The sequence below is a fragment of the Myotis myotis genome, unplaced genomic scaffold (genome assembly GCF_014108235.1).
Source record: "Myotis myotis isolate mMyoMyo1 unplaced genomic scaffold, mMyoMyo1.p scaffold_m19_p_6, whole genome shotgun sequence".
Classification (NCBI taxonomy): Eukaryota; Metazoa; Chordata; class Mammalia; order Chiroptera; family Vespertilionidae; genus Myotis; species Myotis myotis.
The window spans coordinates 30547566-30571961 of record NW_023416368.1 but is presented as its reverse complement, the minus strand read 5'-3'; the positions used below and the strand labels follow the sequence as shown (position 1 = coordinate 30571961).

The window sequence follows — 24396 nt, the reverse complement described above, 5'->3', positions numbered from 1 at the left end:
GAAGGAGCTCACATCCTAAAATGGAATAATTTTAGGTATAACAATGCCAGATAAAACATAGCATAAACATTTCATCTGATTTCTTCCTCTCCCTAGAAAATGCAATTTGTTAATCCCTAGTGTGCAGGGATGAGGAAGGAGATGAAATGTCCAGGCAGACTGTAAATGCAAATTTTACACTGTTCATGGTTTGTCCTTTATTAAATGACCAGCATTCCCAAGAGAACTAGGTGAGGATCTCTATGTGGATTTCTAGATTTTATATCATCATATTGCCCAAATTAATTAAAATGAATTCCATGTCAAAGGCAGTGTGGAAAAAAATGGGGAGTTGTAAAATAGACCAAATTTTACATGCTACAAGAAGAGCTCCATGGAGTGCTGTTATTCTTAAAAGAGTAGCAAAGCTTAATAGATGAAATGTGGATTCTAAACAGGTTGGAGAAATTTCTGTGGCTACATCAGTAATTTTGCTAAGGTGTCAGCCTAGGTATTCTCCTTGGGGTAGGATTTTAAAATACAGAAAGGGATGTTTCCATTATGATGTTGAATCTAAAATACGGACACAACCTCATCCAAAAAATTTCTTGACCTTAAAATTGAGTTGAAATCAGCTTGTCATCAGTTTAGTATAAGAAAAGGATTTGGAATTTAATCACTTGAAGGAAAATAAGCCCCATCCAAATTGTTCTTCATTCATGTGTGTATTTATTTTTAAAGGGTAACTTTAGTAGTGAAACCTGAGCTACCCATGCTGGTTCCTTGCAGTCATGCAGGTGTCAAGGCTCCTGGCCAAATCCTGCAAGTGAAGCAACTGCAACGCCTCAGTGCTGCGTCTGTCTATTCTTTTCTTTTTAGTTGGAGCGGGTTTAAGTCAATGGTTGTTGGTTAGTGGAAAAGAAAAGAAAACAGAATTATGAACCCTAAAATGCCCTGAAACTGTCTCTATAGCAAATGTCAAAGGAGGGCAAACCATGGGAGCCTGCCTGTTCTCTTGCCTCTGTGCCACCCTCAAGGAAAGTCCTAATGTAAACTTCTCTTGAATATTTAAAGAATGCTTTAAGTAAATTGAAACTCCCTTTTTTTTTTTTTCTTTTTTTTTTTTATAGAGCCCTTTCCTATCTGGAACATTTAAAAAATTGTGATAAGTAACATATAACAAAACTTACCATTTTAACCATTTAAAGTATATAGTACTGTGGCATTTAGTATTTCTACAATGCTGTGCACCCACGACCACTATCTAGTTCCAGAAATTTTCATTACCCCAAAAGGAAGCATCATATTTATTAAGCAGTCATGGAATAATTTATTTCCAGCGTTTTAAAGTGAATGTTTAGGGTTATCATCATCTACTACTGCGATTTGTTAGTCAAGTACTAGGATCTGGGTTTTATTCAGTTAAAAAGTATTACAAAAGTGCTCATACCTACCTATGGATATTTCTGTGTATGTAAATGGATGTGTAATATATATGAAAGTGATCCTACTTTCTTTATGCACACGCAAAAGGAAAGTATTTTTTTATTGTCCAATTTGTTATGCTGAATGCGTTTGTTTGGTGGGCATATCAGAATCTTTTACTTTTCCTGGTTGGAGACTTGTTAGATCCTAATGATAACACAAGTTTTCAATAATCAATGTGCTCTTTTTAATTTAGTGTCTTTAGGTTTAACTTTAATTGAAACAGATAGTCAACTTTCAGGTTGACTTAAACCCATAAATAAATGGCTAATTTCTAAAAGGGTCCATCTTCAGGAGTTTCAGACTAAATAAAAGAATACTTTTCCTTAATGTACAATGGGCTTGTTAAGGGGCTGAAGTCACTTTTGTAAGATAAAAAATTTGTAATAGCTTAAATAAATTAAAACTTTAACAATAGCCTAAGGTCATTGAGGTAGATTAGTATTACATGGTCACTTGGTATGTTTTAAAGTAAAAGCTGATGTCTGTTCAGGAATCCTTTTCACCAATTCCCTGGTAGAGTCATTGTTTCCAAATAGATACCAAGAAGCCTACACAGACTCCTAGTGCCATGACAACCAAATGGCTGACAACCAAGGGAATGGAAGGATGAATGACATCTTACTATCTCTAGCTTACCTTGCTAAAGATTTCCTCTGTGTGGTCTATGGCAGGTTTCTTCCCTAATGCTGATGAAGTCTAGTTGTAAGAGCAGTTTTCATGGAATTGTAGGAAAGAAAAGTTGATTGACTCAAGGAATGTTGGCCTAGGTCTAAGAAAGAGATCATAAGGTTGTCAAGAGAAGTCAACATCACTAACTCCGGCTATCTTCTTTTCAGAATTCAAGAAATTCAGTCCTGGCCTCTTCTGGATTTGGAGCTTCTCTCCCAAGTTTATCACAACCTTTGACTTTTGGAAGTGGAAGGAGCCAGTCCAATGGGGTTCTAGCCACGGAGAACAAAACTTTGGGCTTCTCTTTTGGCAGTAGCTCTGCGCCAGAGTCTCAGAAAGACTCTGATCTCTCCAAAAACTTGTTTTTTCAATGCATGCCCCAAACTTTACCAACCAGTAACTACTTCAGTACCGTTTCAGAGAGTTTGGCTGATGATTCCTCCAGTCGAGACTCATTCAAACAAAGCCTTGAGAGCCTGTGTAAAGGCAGATCCACTCTTGGAGCAGACACTAAATCAGGCTCTAAGGCTGGCTCTGTGGACCAGAAAGTGCCTACAGAGTCCATGCCCACCCTCACACCAGCCTTCCCACGGAGCCTCCTCAATGCCCGCACCCCAGAGAGTCATGAAAATCTATTTTTACAGCCCCCTAAACTGTCCCGGGAAGAGCCCTCTAACCCTTTCTTGGCATTTGTGGAGAAAGTTGAACATAGCCCTTTCAGCGGCTTTGCATCTCAGGCATCATCAGGTAGCTCTTCCTCTGCTACCACTGTCACCTCCAAGGCAGCACCCACCTGGCCCGAGTCTCACTCCTCTTCAGATTCAGCATCTTTAGCAAAGAAGAAAACCCTCTTCATCACAACTGACTCCTCCAAACTGGTGTCTGGTGTTCTGGGCTCAGCTCTTACCACTGGGGGTCCAAGCCTCTCTGCTATGGGAAATGGCCGCTCCAGTTCACCCACCAGCAGCCTCACCCAGCCCATTGAGATGCCTACTCTCTCCTCCAGCCCCACAGAGGAGAGACCAACTGTGGGGCCTGGGCAGCAGGACAATCCCCTCCTCAAAACCTTTAGTAACGTCTTTGGCAGGCACTCAGGCAGCTTTCTGTCCTCCCCAGCAGATTTTTCACAGGAGAACAAAGCTCCTTTTGAAGCTGTGAAAAGGTTCTCACTGGATGAGCGAAGCTTGGCTTGCAGACAGGACTCAGACTCCAGCACCAACAGTGACCTGTCAGATTTGAGCGACTCTGAGGAGCAGCTGCAGGCCAAGACTGGCCTGAAGGGGATTCCAGAGCACCTGATAGGGAAGCTGGGCCCCAATGGGGAACGCAGTGCTGAGCTGTTGCTGGGCAAAGGCAAAGGGAAGCAGGCCCCCAAGGGCCGGCCTCGGACTGCACCCCTGAAAGGTGATCCTGCTGGGGCTATACAGTGGCTTGGCTTTGGCACTAGCCTTGAATGCCTGTTGTGCTCTTGGGTAGCAGAGACCCTCCCTTTGATGGAAAGTTCTATAACCTCATAAAATTACGTAGCCAAGAGGGCCTAACAAAGGTCCCTCACTAGACCTGTTTCAGGGCAGGATTGCATGTAAATCAGCACTGGAAGAGGGGTATCTGTTAGTATAATGATAGTCCCATAAAGGAAGTCCTTGACCTTCCTTAGTAGTCTCTTTGTTCAGGAACTCTTTCCTGGTGTTTTTCTCATCCTTTTCTGCTCTCCTTTGGCCCATTCTCTCTACTCACCCCTCACTTTGCTTCTCTCTGACACATATGTAAGGTTTTAATGTCATTTTTAAAAGTCATTAAATCCTGTGGTATGAAGTTATGGTCCAGAAGTGTGTAAGAGCTGATGGTAAAAAACAAGGAAGTCTGGTAGTAAAAGTAGCTGTTGTCATTAGGAATTGGTATCCCATGGGAGCTCAATTAGAAGACTTCTTGATTAGAATAGTCATATCCCTAGGGGCCAGAGACAGGTGGTGGCTACCTTCTGCCTTCTTGAGTTTTCCTCCTTCATGACCAGAGTTTTTTTACTATAATAAGGTACTTCCTTCAAATTCTCCATGGTCCTTAGCCCCCAGGTGAAGCCTTTTTGCTCCCTCTGCTCCCTTTCTGTCAAGGATGAACCTGATGGGCACATGCCCAAACGGTGTAAAGAGGAGTGGTCGAGGTTGGTACAAGTATCTGTCCACAAAAGGATCATGTTATTGAGTCTCATTTATACCTGTCACAGCCAACCATTTCTTCTTTCTCCCCTGCCACAGTGGGCCAGTCAGTGCTGAAAGATGTAAGCAAGGTGAAGAAGCTGAAGCAGTCCGGGGAGCCCTTCCTGCAGGATGGGTCGTGCATCAACGTAGCCCCTCACCTGCACAAGTGCCGTGAGTGCCGCCTGGAGCGGTATCGGAAGTTTAAGGAACAGGAGCAAGATGATTCCACTGTGGCTTGCCGCTTCTTTCACTTCCGGAGGTACCCAAACTTCTCTCTTTGTCTCTTTCCCAGTTTCCATTAGTGAAACATAATTCCCACTGTTTTTCTGAATCTGTAAGTATGTGTTACCATCTTTCTCTTTGTTTTCCTTACCCCTTTACTCTCAAGTGTGTGCTGAGGCTCTGCCACAGTAACTACTTAGTTTGGATTGTGAAATGACATGTAGCCTTGTCCTTAGAGAACTGAAGTTGAACAGTCTCAGCTGCCAGCCCCTGACCTATGTTGAGTTATTCCTAATTTGGGTTCCACTTGAAACCAGTGGTATACACAGAACTCAATTTTGGATTATGAATCTGCCTAGCCACTTACTCCCCTCTTCAGTGCTAGAGTAACTTGAGTTCCCTAGAAAGGAGGAGAAGTAAGATTAGGAGATGATGTGAATTATCTTTGAAATAGAGAAAACTGATGAAAATCCTAGGAATAGCCCCTGCTCTTACCAAACAAAACCTTATTAATCACTTCTGCCTAATAGAAGGGGAATTTCTTATATCTTTCAAGAAGCTTTAATTTTTAAAATAAAGAAATCTAAATAATTTATCCACTTGGTGTGGATTCACTTATTCAACAAATGTTTATTGAACACATAATGTGTACTAGTCGTTGTTCTGGGCACTGAGGATTCAGCAGTGCACAAAACCTTCAAATTTTAGCCTTTGAGAGGTTTGTATTATAGTTGGAGAGGCAGACAGTAAATAAGAAAAAAGCTTAAATATGGTATGTCAGCTGATACTAACTATGAAAAAAATAAGGGAAAGAGGATTGAAGTGTGGGGAGGCTAGATAGGATGATTTGAGGAAGTGTGGGAGTGAGCCGCACATTTTCCTGGGAGACTAGTATTCCAGGTAGAGGGCATAACAAGAGCAACTGTCCTGAGGCTGGAGTATATATACCTGGTATGTTTATGGAGGTAGGGTGACTAAAATAGAGTAAGCCAGGGAGGAAAAGAGTTGAGGTTAAAGAGTTAATGATAACCCTGGCAAGTGTGGCTCGGTTGATTGGAGCTTTCTCCTGAACACCAGAAGATCGTGGGTTCAATTCCCAGTCTGGGCACATGCCTTGGTTGTTGGGTCTATCCCTCTCGTGGCACAAGGGGAGGCCACTGATCCATGTATCTCTCGTAGAGATGTTTTGATGTTTCTCTCTCTTTCTCTTTCCTTTCCTCCCTTTCTAAATAAAACAATAATACCTATAACCATAGGGGGGTGGAAAAAGAGTTAATGATGGGTCCAGATTTTAAAGGGCTACTCTAAGGGCCTCGACTTTCATGCTGGAATAAGTCATTAGAGGTTTTAAGCTTATGAGTGATGCTAATGAGTGTCTTAAAGGAGCACTAGACTCCCTGTTTGAGACTAGATTACATTGAGGCAAAGGCAGAGAGAAGAGGCTGTTGCAATTATCTAGATGAGAAATGATGGGGGTTTGGTGTGGGGAGGTAGCAGTAGAGATGATGAGAAGTGATTGGATTAAGGATATGTTTTGAAGATAGAGCCCACATGATTTTCTGATGGGTTAGGTGTGGAGTATGAAAGAATGGAGTCAAGGTTAATTCTACAGCTTTTGGCCTGAAAACTGGTAGAATGGAATTTCCATATATTGATAAGGAGATTTCTCATGGAGAAGCAGGTTTGGGAAGGGAATTGGGGAACTTTAATTTGGGCATGTTATATTTGAGATGCCTATAGATTTCCAAATGGAATTGCTGAAAGGGCAGCTGGATAGACAATGCTGGAGCTGAGAGAAGAGGTCCAGGAGATAAAAATTTGGATGTCCCCAAGTATTTAAAACTATGAGTCTAATTGAGATCACTTAAGGAATGTAGTTAGAGAAGGGAGGAGTTTAAGGACAGTTCTAGAGCTTCCCAACATTTAGAGATGGGAAAAATGAGGAACTGGTAGAAGAAGCTGAGAAAGACAGCCAGTGAGATATTCTAGAAGACAGCTGAAGAAAGTATTTCCAGGAAGGAATAATGAACTGTGGCAAATGCTGCTGATTGCGTCAGGTAAAATAAGGACTGGACTGTGACCATAGGATTTAACAAGGGGTAATGACCTTTTCAAAAACAGTTTTGGTAGATTGCTGAGGGAATGCTTGATGGGAGTGGACTAAGAGAAGGGAAAAGAACTAGAACTGGTGACAACCAGTACAGACAACTCTTTCAGGAAACTGCTCTGGCAAGCAAATAAATGGAAGATAGTTTGGGATCAAAAGGACTTTTGAGATGTAAAATGTTAGAATATTTTTGAGATAGCAAGTTTCAAATACAGTGATTCAGGAGAGAGGAGAATAGATAATTTAAAAGAGAACTTGTGGAGAGATGTCTGAAAGATGATAGGATATAGAGCAATAGGCGGAGCGATTGGTCTTCCCTGGACCTAGTTCATTCATAGTAGCAGATCAGATGGAGCACATGGGTCCAGTTGCAGGAAGGTGTGGTGGTGAGAGTTTGTTGGAGTTCTCTTCTGGCTCCTAGTATTTTCTCAGTGGAAGCTTAGCAAGGTCCTCATGGGGAAAATAATATTGGAGGTTTGAAAGAAGATACGAAACAGGCATCTGGGATGTGACTGCCAGGCAATATTAAGGACTCACTTAATTTGGGTAGACATGAATTTAAAGGGTGATAGCATGGCTCTGTGTTTTCCTCTGGGTACATTTAATGGTGGGGGTATAGATGGTAGAACAAGTAGGCATTTCTTGGGACAGCTTTTTAAAGAACCTAGGCCTAGTAAGTATTAAAAAAATTTATTATTAGTGCCCCGACCAGTTTGGCTCAGTGGATAGAGCGTCGGCCTGCGGACTGAAGGGTCCCAGGTTCGATTCCAGTCGAGGGCATGTACCTTGGTTGCGGGCACATCCCCAGTAGGGGAGGGGTGTGCAGGAGGCAGCTGATCAATGTTTCTCTCTCATCGATATTTCTAACTCTCTATACCTCTCCCTTCCTCTCTGTAAAAAATTAATAAAATATATTTTAAATATATATATATATATATATATATATTTTTAAAAGGTATAAAAAAATTATTAGTGCAGAGAATACATACTACATTGATCAAATGTGATGAAAATTCTTAACTCAGTCTAATTCCTGTTAAGTCTCATTTAATTTCTTTTAGGTCCTAGGATTTTAGGTATGTGTTAGTTTGCATGGCTGCTGCTATTTACTGTGTATTTGATTGTCTACCTTTTTGCCTCAGGCTGATCTTCACTCGAAAGGGGGTACTCCGTGTGGAGGGGTTTCTGAGTCCCCAGCAAAGTGACCCTGATGCCATGAACCTGTGGATTCCCTCTTCCTCCCTAGCAGAAGGGATAGACCTAGAAACCTCGAAATACATCTTGGCCAATGTTGGGGACCAGTTCTGTCAGCTTGTGATGTCCGAGAAGGAGGCCATGATGATGGTAGAGCCACACCGTAAGGCACCATCTTCCTTGTTGAAACTTTCATTATATTTTGCTTAAGGAGAGGAGTGAAAGGAGTGACAGATGGCATGTTCTATAGATGAATTAAGACTGATAAGACTTCACTGTAGCAAACTATATAACTTGAGGCCCTAACAATATCCAGCAGACCTCATTCTTTTAGTCTTTGAAAGTTGACAAACCAAAAACTCCTTGCCTGCTTGCCTTTTTCATTTTTGTAGCAGAGCTTCCATAATAAGTATTTTGATCTCTACTTGGGTTTGGTTCACTCTGAATGCTTTCACCTTGCTTTGAACCCACTTGTATTAGTAAATGATATTCTATGGTATGTGAATAGAAGAAGTTCTAAGGGATGCTATGCTTTACACTGGAACCCACATTATTCAAACATGTAAGGTATTCCCATGCCTGTGAGATACTGGATCCTATTTCTAGGCCAAGGTAAATTGTACTATGAAATTATTCCCTACATTTCAAGAGAAGAATCCTCTTATTTCAAACTATTCCAAATTGAAAATTTTACAGTATCTTAAGTAACAACATGTAACATTTATTCTCTGTTGGCACTTGTTCAGAAATATTAAAAATTCCATGTATTTTGTTTCTCTTACAATTATAGAAAGACACACTTCATAAATCTTTGAGCTTTATTGCTGGACAAAATGACCTGAGTAGGACTCAGTGTATGTAGGGTCTTTTGCTGTTGTTTAGTACATCTAATGCCAACAATATTTCTCTTCCTCCTCCCACCAGAGAAAGTGGCATGGAAGCGTGCAGTGCGTGGTGTACGGGAAATGTGTGATGTGTGTGAAACAACTCTCTTCAACATTCACTGGGTTTGTCGCAAATGTGGATTTGGGGTCTGCCTTGACTGTTACAGGCTCAGGAAAAGCCGTCCACGCAGTGGTAAGCAAATACTGTCCTTTGCAGTTCAACAGGTAACCTGTCAATGGAGGTATGGCACTTGGAAATTGAATAGGTTTATGTGCCCTTTTTATTTATTTACTAGAGGCCTGATGCATGAAATTCGCCACTGTGGCAGCCACCTCTGCCTCGGCCCCCGCCTACTGCAGCTTTGTCAGGAAGGATATCTGGTCTAATTAGCATATTATGCTTTTAGTATTATGATTTTCTTATATGTATATTTTTATTGATTTCAGAGAGGAAGGGAGTGGGAGAGATAGAAAGATCAATGATGAGAGAGAATCATTGATCAGCTAGCTGCCTCTTACACACACACACACACACACACACACACACACACACACACACACATTCCACCCTACCCCCACCCCCACCCCCAGGGATCAAGCCCGTAACCTGGGCATGTGCCCTAACCAGAAATCGAACTGTGACCTTCTTATACATAGGTTGATGCTCAATCACTGAGCCACGCCAGGCTAAAAATATATATATTTTAAAAATAGACTATAAGTGCTATATTTTGTGTTATAAAATAAATCTTAATAAATTTAAGGTGATTCATATAGAGCAGTGATAGTGAACCTTTTGAGCTTGGCGTGTCAGCATTTTGAAAAACCCTAACTTAACTCTGGTGCCGTGTCACATATAGAAATTTTTTGATATTTGCAACCATGGTAAAACAAAGATTTATATATATATTTTTTAGATTTATATTTTTATATTTATTTTATATATTTAAATGCCATTTAACAAAGAAAAATCAACCAAAAAAATGAGTCCGCGTGTCACCTCTGGCACGCGTGTCATAGGTTTACCATCACTGATATAGAATATGTTTTTTTTACCACAAAAGAATAAATTAGAAACAAAAACCTATCTGGAAAATCTAATATTTATAAAGTGAATAACACATTTCTGGGGGTTTTTTGGTTCATTTGTTTTTAATTTTTTTTTATTGATTTGAGAGAGAGAGAGAGAAACATCGGTGTGAAAGAAATATCAATCGGTTGTCCCCTGTACACACACTCCTACCGGAGACCGAACAGCAACCTGGGCATGTGCCCTGACCAGGAATCAAACCGATGACCTTTCAGTACATGGTCAGTGCTCAACCAACTGAGCAACACTGGCCAGGGCAACAACACACTTCTAAATATCCAGTGGATCAAAGGAAAAAAATCACAAGAGAAATGAGAAGGTATTTTAAGGTTTAAACACAGTGGTTCAACATTTGTGGAATACAATTAAAGCAGTACTTAGAGGGGAATTTAAAGCACTAAACACCTATATTAGAAAAGAAGCAGTATTTCAAACAGCTAAACTTCTGCTTGAGAAAACTAGTAAAAAAGAAAAAAAGAGAGAGAGAAGATGCACTTTACCAATATTAGGAATGATAGGACATTACTGTAGATCATTATATACTGAAACATTTGACAAATATAATGGACAAATTTCATGAAAGACACAAACTGTCAAAATTCCTCAAGAAGAAGTATAACCAATTGAATTTGTAGTTTAGAAAATCTTCCAACAAAGAAAACTTTAGGCCCAAAGTTATATCAAACATTTAAGGAGGAAATAATACCAATTCTACACAAACTCAGAAAATAGGAGGAAACGCTTAGGAACTCATTTATGAAGGCAGCATTACACTGATATCAAAACCAGATGAAGACATAGCATCCCACTTCTAGGTATTTATAAAAGAAATTAAAACATGTCCAGAGATAGCCGAAACCGGTTTGGCTCAATGGATAGAGCGTCGGCCTGCGGACTGAAGGGTCCCAGGTTCGATTCCGGTCAAGGGCATGTACCTGGGTTGTGGGCATATCCCCAGTGGGAGATGTGCAGGAGGCAGCTGATCGATGTTTCTCTCTCATCGATCTTTCTAACTCTCTATCTCTCTCCCTTCCTCTCTGTAAAAAATCAATAAAATATATTAAAAAAAAAAACAAACAAAAAAAACATGTCCAGAGAAAGATTTGTACCTGAATATTTATAGCAGCTTTATTCATAATAGCCAAAATTTGGAAACAATTTAAATGTCCACCAGCCAATGAATGGGTAAACAAAATATGGTACATTCATACCCTGGAATTCCACTCAGCTGGAATTCCACTCAGCCACAGAAAGGAATGAATTACTGATACATGCAACAATATGGATGAATTTCAAGATCATGATGCTAAATAAAAGGAACCCAATACAAATAACTACGTACTGTATGCTTCCAGTTATATGAAATTCTAGAAAAAAGCAAAACTTTAGTGTTAGAAAGTTGATCATTGGTGGCCAAGGGTTGAGAAAGCGGTATTGACTGCAAAAGACTCCAAGGGAACTTTAGGAAGGGAGATGGAAATGTGCTATTTCTTGTGACCTCTTAAGTGAAGGCATTTTATTTACTTCAGAAACAGAAGAGATGGGTGATGAAGAGGTTTTCTCCTGGTTGAAATGTGCAAAGGGGCAGTCCCATGAGCCAGAGAATCTAATGCCCACGCAGATTATCCCTGGCACAGGTAAGGAAATTCCTGTTTTAGATTTGGTGTGTGGAAGGGGGTGGGGGGTGTTTAAAGATAGAATTTACACATCATAAAGTTGGTGAAATAGTTTATGTCAGCCTTATATTTTTTTAAGCCTCACCAGATTTCTCCAAGGATTTGCATCTTTAGAGAGGTGTTAGATTGCAGCCACTACACGCATTTTGCTTCACCTTTCTGGTTGGGGAGCTTGATTACTTTTCCACATATCATTTTACATTTTTATGGTCGGCAGGACCAAAACAGAAAAATCCTGTCCCATGCTGTCAGAAAGACCTTTGGTTTTAGGCTTTTAAAAATCCAGCTGAAGCTAATCAAACTGAAGAAGGCAGTTTAACAGTAGGAGCACTGGCCATGTTTACTTCACCACCCAGTCCCAGTTTACTTCACTGATCCCCTGGACAGTCTGTTCCAGCTTGCACACTTCCACTAACACACATGCAATAAAGGTGGCGAGTCTGCAAAACTCCGCCTATATTTTTTTTCACAAAAGAAAGCTGGGGCTGGGGGGGCACCCTTGCACCCTGTATACCCAGTGCTTCTAAGCAGAAGGGCTCCCTGAGTGCAGTGGTAGGATGCCTGCTCCCTTCTGGTCCAAGCATTAGTTAAAGGTTTGTGTCAAGTTTACATTGGTCTTTTTTTTTTTCTCCCCACTTTTGCTAGTGTTGTTTTTGTTTGTGGTTTTGGGGGGGGCTTTTTTGTTGTTTTTTAGGTATAACATAAAGTACATAAATTTCTTGTGTACATTTCAAAATGTTTACATGCTCTTTACCATTGAGGGAGATAATTTAAGTAAGGTCTTTAGCACAACAACTGAACATACGGGAATTCTAATGTTATTGTGTCTCTTTTCCAGCTCTTTATAATATTGGAGATATGGTACATGCTGCCCGGGGCAAATGGGGAATTAAAGCAAACTGCCCTTGTATTAGTCGGCAAAACAAATCTGTGTTGAGACCTGCTGTCACCAATGGGATGTCACAGGTAAAGTGGTGTGTGTGGTTATAACTGAGTGAAACTTTAATAAGAGTTATTCAAGAGATTTTAATTCCCTCTGATTGGTACAAGTTTCTCTTGATTCATCTTTAAAGTTAATTCACATTTTAGTTGATAAATAATACAAAGAGATTCTTTGTATCTTGTCAAGATTTATACCTCAGGGTCCAGTGTAGGTGAAGAGTATAGAAAAGGTTACTGGGAATACAGTCCTCTCTGTGTGCATGGATCCTGTCCTTGTCATGTTAGGTACAAAGGACAGAGATAGGAAGATTGGCCTGCTGAGCTGGGCTCATTCTACCCTGAGAGCAATCCCAACCCCCAAAGAGAGTCTGGTTTTCTCATTGCTTTCAAAGGTCGAGGTCATTCCTATTTGTGACTATTTTGAACAAGAGGCTGGGTGGTGTGTGTGTGTGTGTGTTTAATTATTATTTTTTAAATTATATTTATATTGATTTCAGAGAGGAAGGGAGAGGGAGAAAGATAGAAACATCAATAATGAGAGAGACTCATTGATCTGCTACCTCCTAAAGCCCCCTACTGGGGATTGAGCCCACAACACTGGGCATGTGCCCTGACTGGGAATCAAAACGTGATGTCCTGGTTCATGGGTCAACACTCAACCACTGAACCATGCAGGCTGGGTTTTTTGTGGTGTGTGTGTGTGTGTGTGTGTGTGTGTGTGTGTGTGTGTGTGTGTGTGTTTAAACATACATATACACAACTAACTGCTTACATTTGGAGGCCCTTCCAGGAATGCTACTATTAACACCTAGTCAATAAGAGGCACGGGGATTAATGCTGAGGGACCTCAAGATATATTTTCAGCTGAAACCGGTTTGGCTCAGTGGATAGAGCGTCGGCCTGCGGACTGGAAGGTCCCAGGTTCGATTCCGGTCAAGGGCATGTACCTGGGTTGTGGGCACATCCCCAGTGGGAGATGTGCAGGAGGCAGCTGATCGATGATTCTCTCTCACTGATGTTTCTAACTCTCTATCTCTCTCCCTTCCTCTCTGTAAAAAAATCAATAAAATATATATTTAAAAAAAAAAAAGATATATTTTCAGTAGAGTTGCCATATTAAAGCAAATCATATGGAAGTTTCAATAATTTAATAATAAACATTTATTGAATTATGTGTTCCAGAAAATAAGCTAAGCTCTTTGCATATACTATCTCATTTAATCTTCAAAACAGCTCTATGGGATCAAATTCTGATCACCAATTTGCCATTGCCAAATTTGAGCTTTAGACATGCTAAACAAAACCCTGTTTTATTTTCAAGCCTTTTTCATTGCTCTTTCCACAGAACCTAGCTAGTTTCTGTCACATCATATGACTCAATAAATATATATTGAATGAATGAATGAATGAACAGTTTATGGGATAGTTTGATTGTTTTCCCTGACTTAGAGTCCTCTAAATAGACCTATGTAGCCATTACTTTTGCTCTACAAGGACAGCACTCTAACGATGTTGGCCTTCTGTGTTTTAGCTTCCTAGTGTAAACCCTAGTGCCTCTTCTGGAAGTGAAACTACCTTCTCAGGTGGAGGAGGAACTGCAGCAGTAACAACTCCAGAGCCCGATCCCAAAGCCGACAGCACTGACATCAGAGCTGATGAGCCTCCAAAAGCAGACAGCTTGGCATCAAACAGCAATAGTGAGCTAAAAGCCATCAGGCCCCTTTGTCCTGACACAGCCCCACCCTCCTCTGCCCTGCACTGGTTGGCGGATTTGGCAACTCAGAAAGCTAAAGAAGAAACAAAAGGTGAGATGAACAGAAGCCTCTGCCCTGCCTGTGGGTGGAACACTTGAGTTATTCTTGGATTCTTCAGACTCACACATTACCATCCACATTTATGAAACATGCCACTTGCTTTCTCTGGCTGATCGCATAAAACAAGGGAATCTCATGTGACTTTTTCTAAAAGTGGAGCTTTTAAAAAAAGGCACATGCCTGGTCTCTACCCCAGACCCCTTTTCATCAAAATTGATGCAAGATTTTTAATAAGCTTCCCAAATGGCTCTGTTATGCAGCCAGGGCTGAGGGCTAAACAGTTTTCAATGGGCACAAGAATTACCTGGGGATTCATTAAAAATGCAGATTCCATGTGCCCCACCAGAACTATTAAATGAGGATAAGACCAAGAATCTCCATTTTTAACAAGCACTTCAGGTGATTCCCCACTTCAAGTGATCTGGAGACCCACTGGAAGAAACACTGTCTTAGAAAGTGGGGGAAATGAAAGGTGGATGGGAACAAAAGAAGTTAGAAATCCAGATCTGGAAAAGAAAGGAAGAAGTAGGAGAGCTTCTCCTTGGCCATGAACCCTACCATAGTTACAGCTCATCAGGCCTGGCCCAGACAAACCATACATAGTCTGGGGGCAGGGGAGAGGAAGTCTTTCCTCCTACCCACTTGGCTGATTTTTAGGAGTCATTTGTCTGCTGGGTGTTCTTGTTGTGCTAATGCTATTCCCGGTTATGTTCTTACAGAAGCAGGGTCCCTGAGGTCGGTGCTCAGTAAAGAGTCTCATTCACCCTTTGGGCTGGACTCGTTCAACTCCACTGCAAAGGTCTCTCCGTTGACTCCAAAGCTTTTTAACAGTCTGTTACTGGGTCCCACTGCCTCCAACAACAAAACCGAAGGCTCTAGCCTTCGAGACCTCCTTCACTCCGGTCCCGGAAAGCTTCCTCAGACCCCCTTGGACACAGGCATACCCTTCCCCCCGGTCTTCTCTACATCCTCAGCAGTAAGTGTCCTCTCTACAACTCTAGCTGTTGCTGCTTTTCCATGAGAGAACCATCAGAAATCTGATAACTGGGTTAGAGCGGATGTGGGTGACTTGTGTTCGCTAGATTGTCCAGCCAACAATCTTTCTTCACGTAAAGTTTGGGATCCTTTTAAGTAGTGAACCTTTTGTGCCATGTTAGGAAGTCAGTAGAAATGAGACATTGAAATTATCTATCATTCGTAGAAACTACTTTGTTTTCTTTACAGGCATTAATTTTTATTTATTTTTTTTTTATCTAGGCAGTACATTGGTATTGTATTCTCTTGGATATCTAACAGATACCTCAAACCTAACACTTCTTTTTAGTATATGTGCTGCCAAAGCGAGCACAAACCTAACACTTCTTAAGACCACACTCCTGATCTACCTGTAAGCCTGCTTGCTTCTCCTTTAGTTTTTTTATTGGTCAGTTGGATCTCCATTCTCCAATTTTGCTGTCATTTGGGACTCCCCTCTCTCACATTTCATAACTAATCTGTCAGCAGATCCTTTCAGTTTGATCTTCAAAATGTATAGAGTCCACTCATTTCTCATCAGGTCCGTTACTTTCCCTCTGGTCTGAGCCAACATCCTCTTGAGTGTATTTTGCAGTGAATTCCTTATTCAGGCCCTCTTTATTGTTTCCCTTTTCACTCTGCAGTCTATTTTACACAGCAGCTAGGTAATCCTTTTAAAATACAGGTCAAGCCCTAGCTGGTTTGGCTCAGTGGATAGGGTGTCAGCCTGCAGACTGAAAGGACCCAGGTTCAGTTCTGGTCAAGGGCACATGCTCAGGTTGCAGGCTCAATCCCCAGTAGGGGCCATGCAGGAGGCAGCCGGTCAATGATTCTCTCTCATCATTGATGTTTCTCTCCCTCTCCCTTCCTCTCTGAAAACAATAAAAATATATTTAAATAAATTAATTAATTAAATATAGGTCAAATCATGTCACCTCTGCCTAAAATCCTTTATGGACTTCCTGTTTCTCTCATAAGCAGTGTCCTTTCAGTGGACTTTAAGGCTCCACACCATCTGTATGTCTTCTCCTCACTTCTTTGACTTCAACTATCACTATCCCTCTTGTTCACCTTCTTCCGGCCACGCACAACATCTTCTTGCTGTTCCTTGAACTTGGTCCGGCATGCACCTCTTCAGAGCCCTTGCACTTGTCCTTTCCTCCACCTGGAGCTTTCTTTCTCGGGTGACCACATGGCTTGCTTCATCAACTTCTCCTCCCTCCCAAAATGTCACCTTCTCAGTAAGACTTCTTAGATCACCTTTTAAAAAGTCCCATCCTCCACTCATATTTGTTTTTTTCTATACTTACTATTTTTACCATAGCACTTAATTGCCATCTGACTTACTGTATGTTTTATTGTCTGATCGCCTCTCCTTAAAGGCATTTTTTATTGTTTTATTCCCCACTATATCCCTAGTGCCACAGTGTTTGATACATAGTAGGTGTTTAGTAAGCATTTACTGAACAAGTGAATTCACAAGGTACACAATTTTAAAGATACAGTGAAAAATCTCCTTCCCTGGTGTCTCCCAGCCACATGTTTCCCTGCCTAGAGGTCACTGTTGTGTCCTTTCAGGGACGTTATCGTGTGTACATAGCTTTTTCCCCTCTTTTTACACAAATGTTCTACAGAGTATTTTTTTGTTTCCAGTTTATATATCTTGAAGATCATTTCAAACTTAGTACATAAACATGTTTCTTATTCTATTTTATTTTATTTATTTATTTTTTTAATATATTTTATTGATTTTTTACAGAGAGGAAGGGAGAGAGATAGAGAGCTAGAAACATCAATGAGAGAGAAACATCGATCCGCTGCCTCCTGCACATCTCCCACTGAGGATGTGCCCGCAACCCAGGTACATGCCCTTAACCGGAATCGAACCTGGGACCTTTCAGTCTGCAGGCTGACGCTCTATCCACTGAGCCAAACCGGTTTCGGCCTATTTTTATGATTAATAGCTGAAATGTGATGAACTGTGAGTGGTTGAACCTTGTACAGTGTGGGTTATTTGTCTCTTTTGGATAAATGACTTTAAAGAAATTACTTTGGCGCTTTTTTTTTTTATACTTGCTCTTAGGTCCCCCTCCCCCTTCCAGTTTTTATTTTTAAATTTTCTCAGGATGTTTTATGATTACGTGTAGCCTATAGAGATAATGATTAGTAACACTTCAGATATAGCAGGCATAGGATTATTAAGTTTATTAAAGCCCAATTATTTTATGTATCCCTTGGGTATTATCTTTTTCACTCATTTACAGTATTTTGTGATTCCCCCTGGTCTACATGCATATGCTTAATACAAAGTAAGGGCTGAATGCAAAGATATTCTTAGGTATCAAATCTCTTGAGGCACAGGGGATCAATTTGTACTTTTCTTTCATTACATGAAGCAAATATGAAGGAAAGGGAAATTTAAGATACTGACTTCATAGGTTTCCTCCTCCAATTATAAAAGACACTTTAACTTTATGAAATCTAATCAAGTAGGTAGAACTCCTTCTTATGAATACAACTGTTAGATAAATTTGTGAATGCTCTTTTCATGCTGCCTCAGTCAAACTTACCTGATGGATTTGTGTCTGGCAGGGAGTGAAGAACAAGGCCAGTCTACCCAACTTCCTTGACCACATCATTGCCTCAGTGGTAGAAAATAAGAAAACCTCAGATGCTGCAAAGCGGGCCTGCAACTTGACTGATACCCAAAAGGAGGTGAAGGAGATGGTGATGGGGTTAAATGTGCTGGACCCCCATACCTCTCACTCCTGGCTCTGTGATGGGAGACTTCTCTGTCTCCATGACCCCAGCAACAAAAACAATTGGAAGATCTTCCGAGAGTGTTGGAAGCAAGGCCAGGTAAGCAAGAATAAGCAGTTCCCTGTGCTGCCTGTCTGCCACAGCCACCAGGAAAGTTGCAGGTCTCTCTGAGCTATAAGTAAGTTCATTATAGACAGTCTTGCTACTTCGAGTTTTCTTGGATTTTTAAAAATCAAAGATTCCTGAGAATACATTATGGATTCTTTTATTTCTAAGCTGTAGAGCTCTGTTCTTAATAGGGCAGTTGAAATTCCTGTTAGGTGGTGAGCTAGCATTAATGACACCTTTAGGGGAAAATCCTTAAGTGTGATGTGTGGGGTGAGACCAAGGTGGGTGGAAGTCAGTGGTACTTTTTCTAGGTAAATATTTTAAGGCCATACAAGTTTTTGTGATAGTGTGATAACACTGCCTTATTTATTTACTTACTTACTTACTTACTTACTAGAGGCCAGGTGCACAAAATTTGTGCACAGGTAGGGTCCCTAGGCCTGGCCGGCAATCAGGGCCGATCAGGGCCTTCCTTTGTTCTGCGCCATCCCCTGGTGGTCAGCGCATGTCATAGCGAGGTGTCGAACTCCCAGTGGGACACTTTGCATATTATCCTTTTATTATAAAAGACTTTTTTGTTTTGTTTTTGTAACACTGCCTAATTTTTATACTTTAGAAGCTGCTTAAGGAAGGGAAAGGTTATGGAATTGTCTGGATTTTTTTTTTTTTTTTTCATTCTCACTGTGAGGAAGTATTCTAAAAGCTGCATGTGTCAGCTTTTGTCCTCTCACCTCAAAATAGTGATAGATACCACGGCAACAGAAGTGATTTCCATGGCACATTCCCAGGGGTGAGAGTGAAGTATAATGGAGTAGGAGTAGTTTTCATTTGCTGTAGGTGACAAGTTGAAATAGATTCTGAAACTGAGAAGGAACAATAAATCATCATGGACAAGAAAAGTTGGCCCCCAGGAAACCCTTCTATTTCATTCCTTAGCCCTGAGCTCAAAATATTTGCTAAGTGGGATATTTTTCTTTCCACAGCCAGTGCTGGTTTCAGGGGTACATAAAAAGCTCAAGTCTGAACTCTGGAAGCCAGAAGCCTTTAGCCAAGAATTTGGAGACCAGGATGTGGACTTGGTGAACTGCAGGAACTGTGCTATAATTTCCGATGTGAAAGTTCGGGATTTCTGGGATGGCTTCGAGATCATATGTAGTAAGTAGCTCTTATATCTAGTTCAGTAATGGCAAACTGGGAAGTAAGCATCTCTGTGTTCAGTTATGCCCACGGAATAGCAACGTATAGCCTCCTGGCAGGAGGAACATTTTTGCCTGGTGCTAACCAGGTAGCTAGCTTGGCAATCGCATGACTCCCAGAGCTCATCTGAGCTTAAGCATGTGATCCACAGAGTGAGTGGAGCACATTTTCACCCTAAGTAAGGGAGATAGAATTCCTCTGAGGTGGAAAATTATAGGGTGTACTAAAGCAGTGGGTGAGAAAACAGCCCATCTAGTCCATTATGGAAGTTGACAAGTCTTAAAATAAGAGCTTAGTCTTCTCTTAGTCTCCTAAATTTTGTAGTCCCTGGAAAATCAGGCAACAGCCAACCCATCAGATGTTTGTGAGAGTGTTTCTGTCTTCCAGAACGATTAAGGTCAGAAGATGGACAGCCAATGGTGCTCAAACTCAAGGACTGGCCTCCTGGGGAAGATTTTCGGGACATGATGCCAACAAGGTTAGTGAATTACAATGGGTCATCTTGAGAGACCTTTCCTTGCTGAAGCCATCACAGAGTCATTACAGAAAAATGAACTTTGCCTTTTCCCCGGTTAACAAATTAAGTCATCTTCCCTGCTTTTTTTGTAGGTTTGAAGATCTGATGGAGAACCTTCCTCTACCAGAATATACCAAACGAGATGGCAGACTCAATCTGGCCTCTAGGCTACCCAGCTACTTTGTAAGGCCTGATCTGGGCCCCAAGATGTACAATGCCTATGGTATGAGAGTGAGGCCATATTGCTCTTTTTGGACATTATTATTCCCATTTCACCTATAAAGGGAGTATAGAGATGATAGCGGGCAGTGTCAGGTGCTAGAGAAGTTAATAGTATCCAAGATGGTTTTGAATATGTTTGCTTTCGTCATACTAGTTTGCGTAATATCCATATGGGTCCAGTCAGAAGCTTGTATGGCTGTGGTGGTTAGAAAGTATCCTCTCAAAAAAATTCTATCCAGCCCAGCTGGGTGTGGCTCAGCGGTAGAGCGTTGACCTAGGAACCAAGAGGTCACTGGTTCGATTCCCTATCAGGGCATATGCCCAGGTTGTGGGTTCGATCCCCAGTTGGGGGCGTGCAGGAGGCATTCCGGTCGGTGATTCTCTCTCATCATTGATGTTTCTATCTCTTTCTCCCTCTCCCTTCCTCTCTGAAATCAATAAAAAAGAAATTAAAAAAAAAAAAAAATTCTATCCAAGGAGACATGATTCTTGGTTTTTTAAGAGACTTGGTAAAATAACAGTGAAGAAGTCTGAGTACCATGCTACCCAACCAGCTCTTTGTGAAGTTTCAATAATGCCCTAAATCACTGTGAAAACCAAGCTATATGTGTTTATTTTATTTATTTATTTTTTTAATCTTCACCTGAGGATATTTTTACATTGATTTTTAGAGAAAGGGAAAGACAGAGAGAAATATTGATATGAGAGAAACACATCGATTGGTTGCCTCCTGCACGAGCCCCAACCAGGGCTCTGGGCCAGGGAGGAGCCTGCAACTGATGTACGTGCCCTTGATCATATTTGAACCTAGGACCCTTTGGTCCGCAGGCTGACACTCTGTCCACTGAGCCAAACCAGCTAGGCCCAAGCTATATTTGGTATATGTCCTAATGCCTATATCTGTTTTGCTTCTGAAGAAGAAATCATTTTTGCCCTGGCTGGAGTGACTCAGTTGGTGGGGCATCATCCTGTGCACAGAAAGGTTGCCAGTTCAACTCCTGGTCAGGGCACATGCCCAAGTTGTGGGCTGGATTCCCCAGTGGGAGCATGCAGGAGGCAGCCAATCAATGCTTTGTTCCCACATCAATGTTTCTCTCCCTCCCTCCCTTTCCTTTCCTATCTCTAAAAATCAATTTTAAAATCTTTAAAAAAGAAAGAAGTGATAATTTTTGTCCTGGCCAGTGTGGCTGAAGTTCGTTGGAGCATCCTCCCATGCACCGAAGGGTCGCAGGTTTAGTCCTCAGTCGGGGCACATATGGGAGGCAACCTATCAATGTTTCTCTCTCTTTCTCTCTCCCTCTCTCTCCCTCTTCTAAAAAATGAAAAGGTCATTTTTTGAGGGGTGAAATTGGTTCAGTGGCCAAAGCTAGTGAAACAGTAGTATTAGCCAAGCTAGAAATCAGTCTTAAAATGCTAGAAAAGAGATGAAAGTCATAAACAAGATATTCTTCATTCTTCCAATGTTACTCAATTAAAAGTATCTTTGAGTATGCTTTCACTTGCAGGGTCTATATGGATTCTTCAAAATGCTCTCTTTTACCTTGCACATCTTTTGCCTTCAGGCTTGATAACAGCAGAAGATAGAAGAGTTGGCACAACAAATCTTCACTTGGATGTGTCTGATGCAGTTAACGTGATGGTGTATGTTGGGATCCCCGTCGGGGAGGGTGCTCATGATGAAGGTACGATTTCTAGAATCCACTGCTTCAGGATGTGAGGCCTGGCCTTGGGAATAGAATTGGGTTTCTTCCCCTCAGTCAGGGCCAGTGGCTTTTTCTTTTACTTATTTTTTAATTTTATTGATTTCAGAGAGGAAGAGAGAGACAGAAACATCAATGATGAGAGCGAATCATTGATCGGTTGCCTCCTGTGGGGCGTGGTTACGGTGTTTTGGCCAGGTTCAAGCCTCGGACTAATGAAAGGACAGGGTCCTCTCATTGCCACGTGCAAGTCCCAGCTGGAGGGCAGGGCCCTCCCAGCACAATCATAGCTAACGGCTGTGGTTGGGAGCTTGAACCTATGGTCCGAACACGTAGCCCCACGTGCCTTGTGATAGAGTTCAGGTGCATGTAGTTAAGTGAGGTTGAAACTCACGAGAATGCTGTAGACAACGTGGTCACGCCCTACTTTGCCTTGTGGCATCTGCTATAAAATAAAGACACGGATTGTGGGTGCTGTCAGTGTCTCCTCATCAGGGAGCAGCGTCCCACCTAGACCCAGCTATTATTCTCTTGTCTGTCTTTCCTTAATCCTTTCACCCCCCCCACTCGGGATCACCCTTGGTCGTGCTGGCATGGCACAGCCTCCTGCACACCCCACACTGGGGATCGAGCCTGCAACCCAAGCATGTACCCTGCCCGGGAATCAAACCATCACCTCCTGGTTCATAGGTCAACACTCAACCACTGAGCCATGCCAGCCAGGCAGTGGCTTTTTCTTAAATTTCTGCCAAGCCTAATATGGTGCCCAGGGGATGTTTTTAGACAAAGGGAGGTTTTAGCAGAGAAGAGGCTTCTTGTGTATCTGACCAGTCATTCTCCTTCTGGGAGAATGTGTAGCACCACAAAGAGGAATGAGGAAGGAACGGCAAACCAGCCTACTTGGTCATCCGCCAGATCAGCTGTAAATGACAGATGATGAAGACAGGCCACTTGCACAGAATGAAGCATAAAAGTGTATTTTGCTGCAGTTACACTCCCTGCTATCTCAGTATAAGATTAATATGTGTTAATTATGGAAGTTTTAGGAAACATAGGCAATTTTAAAGAAGAAAATAAGTAACAAAATCTCAAGGTTCAGGGATAATCAGTATCATTACTTTGGTATATGTCCTGCCATAGATTTGCTTTTGATGCTGCACATCTACAGATCCTTCCACTGTGTTGTCCTTTGAGAGGTTGTAATATATAAGCATTAGAAGCCAGCCCTCTTAACTTGCAAGAGAAGCTTTATGCTTCATGACGTTAAACCTATAGAATCCATAGCATTTAGAAGAGGTCTTGAGAAAGTACAGAGTTCATCTACTTGCAGCAGGAACTAACCTGCAGTTTGAACATGAGATATGATTTCACAGTTTGAACAAGAGGTATGTTTTAAAGGGCCCTAGCCGGTTTGCTCAGTGGATAGAGCATCGGCCTGTGGACTAAAGGGTCCCAGGTTCGATTACAGTCAAAGGCACATGCTCGGATTGTGGGCACAATCCCCAGTAGGAAGCATGCAGGAGTCAGCCAATCGATGATTCCCCCTCATCATTGATGTTTCTATCTCTCTCTCTCCCCCTCCTTTCCTCTCTAAAATCAATAAAAATATTTTTTTAAAAAGAAATGTTTTAAAGGAAAGCTATGCCTCCAAAAAATGCTGAGTCTCTGTGAAGTAAGAAAGATTAAGATTGCTCCTCCTGTGTTTAGGAAGCTTAGACCTATATGAGTTTTGATTCTTTGATTCTACCTTGTATTATTCCAGAGACATAAGAATAGTGGAGACTAAACTTGTTTGAATTAGACATTTTGCTTCACTCAGAGGTACTAAAATGGCTGGTTACATTGAAAAGTGGCATTTTGCTCTTTTCAGAAGTACTCAAGACAATTGACGAGGGAGATGCTGATGAGGTGACAAAGCAGAGGATTCACGATGGAAAGGAGAAGCCCGGTGCTTTGTGGCACATCTATGCAGCCAAGGATGCAGAAAAGATCCGAGAGCTGCTCAGAAAGGTGAGGTGGGCACCCAGTTCACAGATTAAAGATCTGGGGATGCAGAGACAGCCTGCCTAGGGTTTTTCACGTGGGGCCCCTAGAATTACAGACCTGTACCTCTTGTCAAAATTCCCCAAAGGCCTGAATCTACACCAAGAGGATGTTGTTTAGAATAAAGCTTTGGCCCACGAGGGACACTGCTGCAACAAGTTGGATTTACGCTGTTCATAATTTATTGATTTTTCCGTCTTTGTGTTTTGGTCATGGCTTCAGGTTGGAGAAGAGCAAGGCCAAGAGAATCCCCCTGATCATGACCCAATTCATGACCAAAGTTGGTACCTGGACCAGACCCTCCGTAAGCGACTCTATGAAGAGTATGGCGTGCAAGGCTGGGCCATTGTTCAGTTCCTGGGAGATGCCGTCTTCATACCTGCTGGAGCCCCACACCAGGTGGGTTCCATTTTCGGGAGCTGGGCCTCACAGTTCCATGAGCTTCCTTATTTCTTTCTTACTAATCTGACAATAAATATAAATGGCTGGATTAGATAGATTGCTCTTTCAGTCTGCAGGCCGATTCTCTATCCACTGAGCCAAACCGGTTAGGGCAAGATAGATTGCTCTTA

The 24396-nt window shown here is 41.6% G+C and overlaps 1 protein-coding gene across 5 annotated transcripts in view; it reads left to right on the top strand.

Moving 5' to 3' along the window:
* The window catches only part of KDM3B (lysine demethylase 3B), a 62431-nt gene that overhangs the window by 34172 nt on the left and 3863 nt on the right, over positions 1-24396 (top strand). For 4 of the 5 annotated variants that reach the window (XM_036314747.1, XM_036314750.1, XM_036314748.1 and 1 more), the window contains 15 exons: positions 2304-3540; positions 4392-4593; positions 7806-8020; positions 8782-8934; positions 11361-11468; positions 12346-12473; positions 13981-14254; positions 14983-15239; positions 17870-18136; positions 19129-19300; positions 19730-19820; positions 19952-20082; positions 21644-21763; positions 23652-23791; positions 24047-24223. In XM_036314747.1, coding sequence (XP_036170640.1) covers positions 2304-3540; positions 4392-4593; positions 7806-8020; positions 8782-8934; positions 11361-11468; positions 12346-12473; positions 13981-14254; positions 14983-15239; positions 17870-18136; positions 19129-19300; positions 19730-19820; positions 19952-20082; positions 21644-21763; positions 23652-23791; positions 24047-24223 — 3672 coding nt within the window. The remainder of the gene's footprint in view (positions 1-2303; positions 3541-4391; positions 4594-7805; positions 8021-8781; positions 8935-11360; positions 11469-12345; positions 12474-13980; positions 14255-14982; positions 15240-17869; positions 18137-19128; positions 19301-19729; positions 19821-19951; positions 20083-21643; positions 21764-23651; positions 23792-24046; positions 24224-24396) is intronic. The other variant, XM_036314749.1, reaches the window with a different exon arrangement.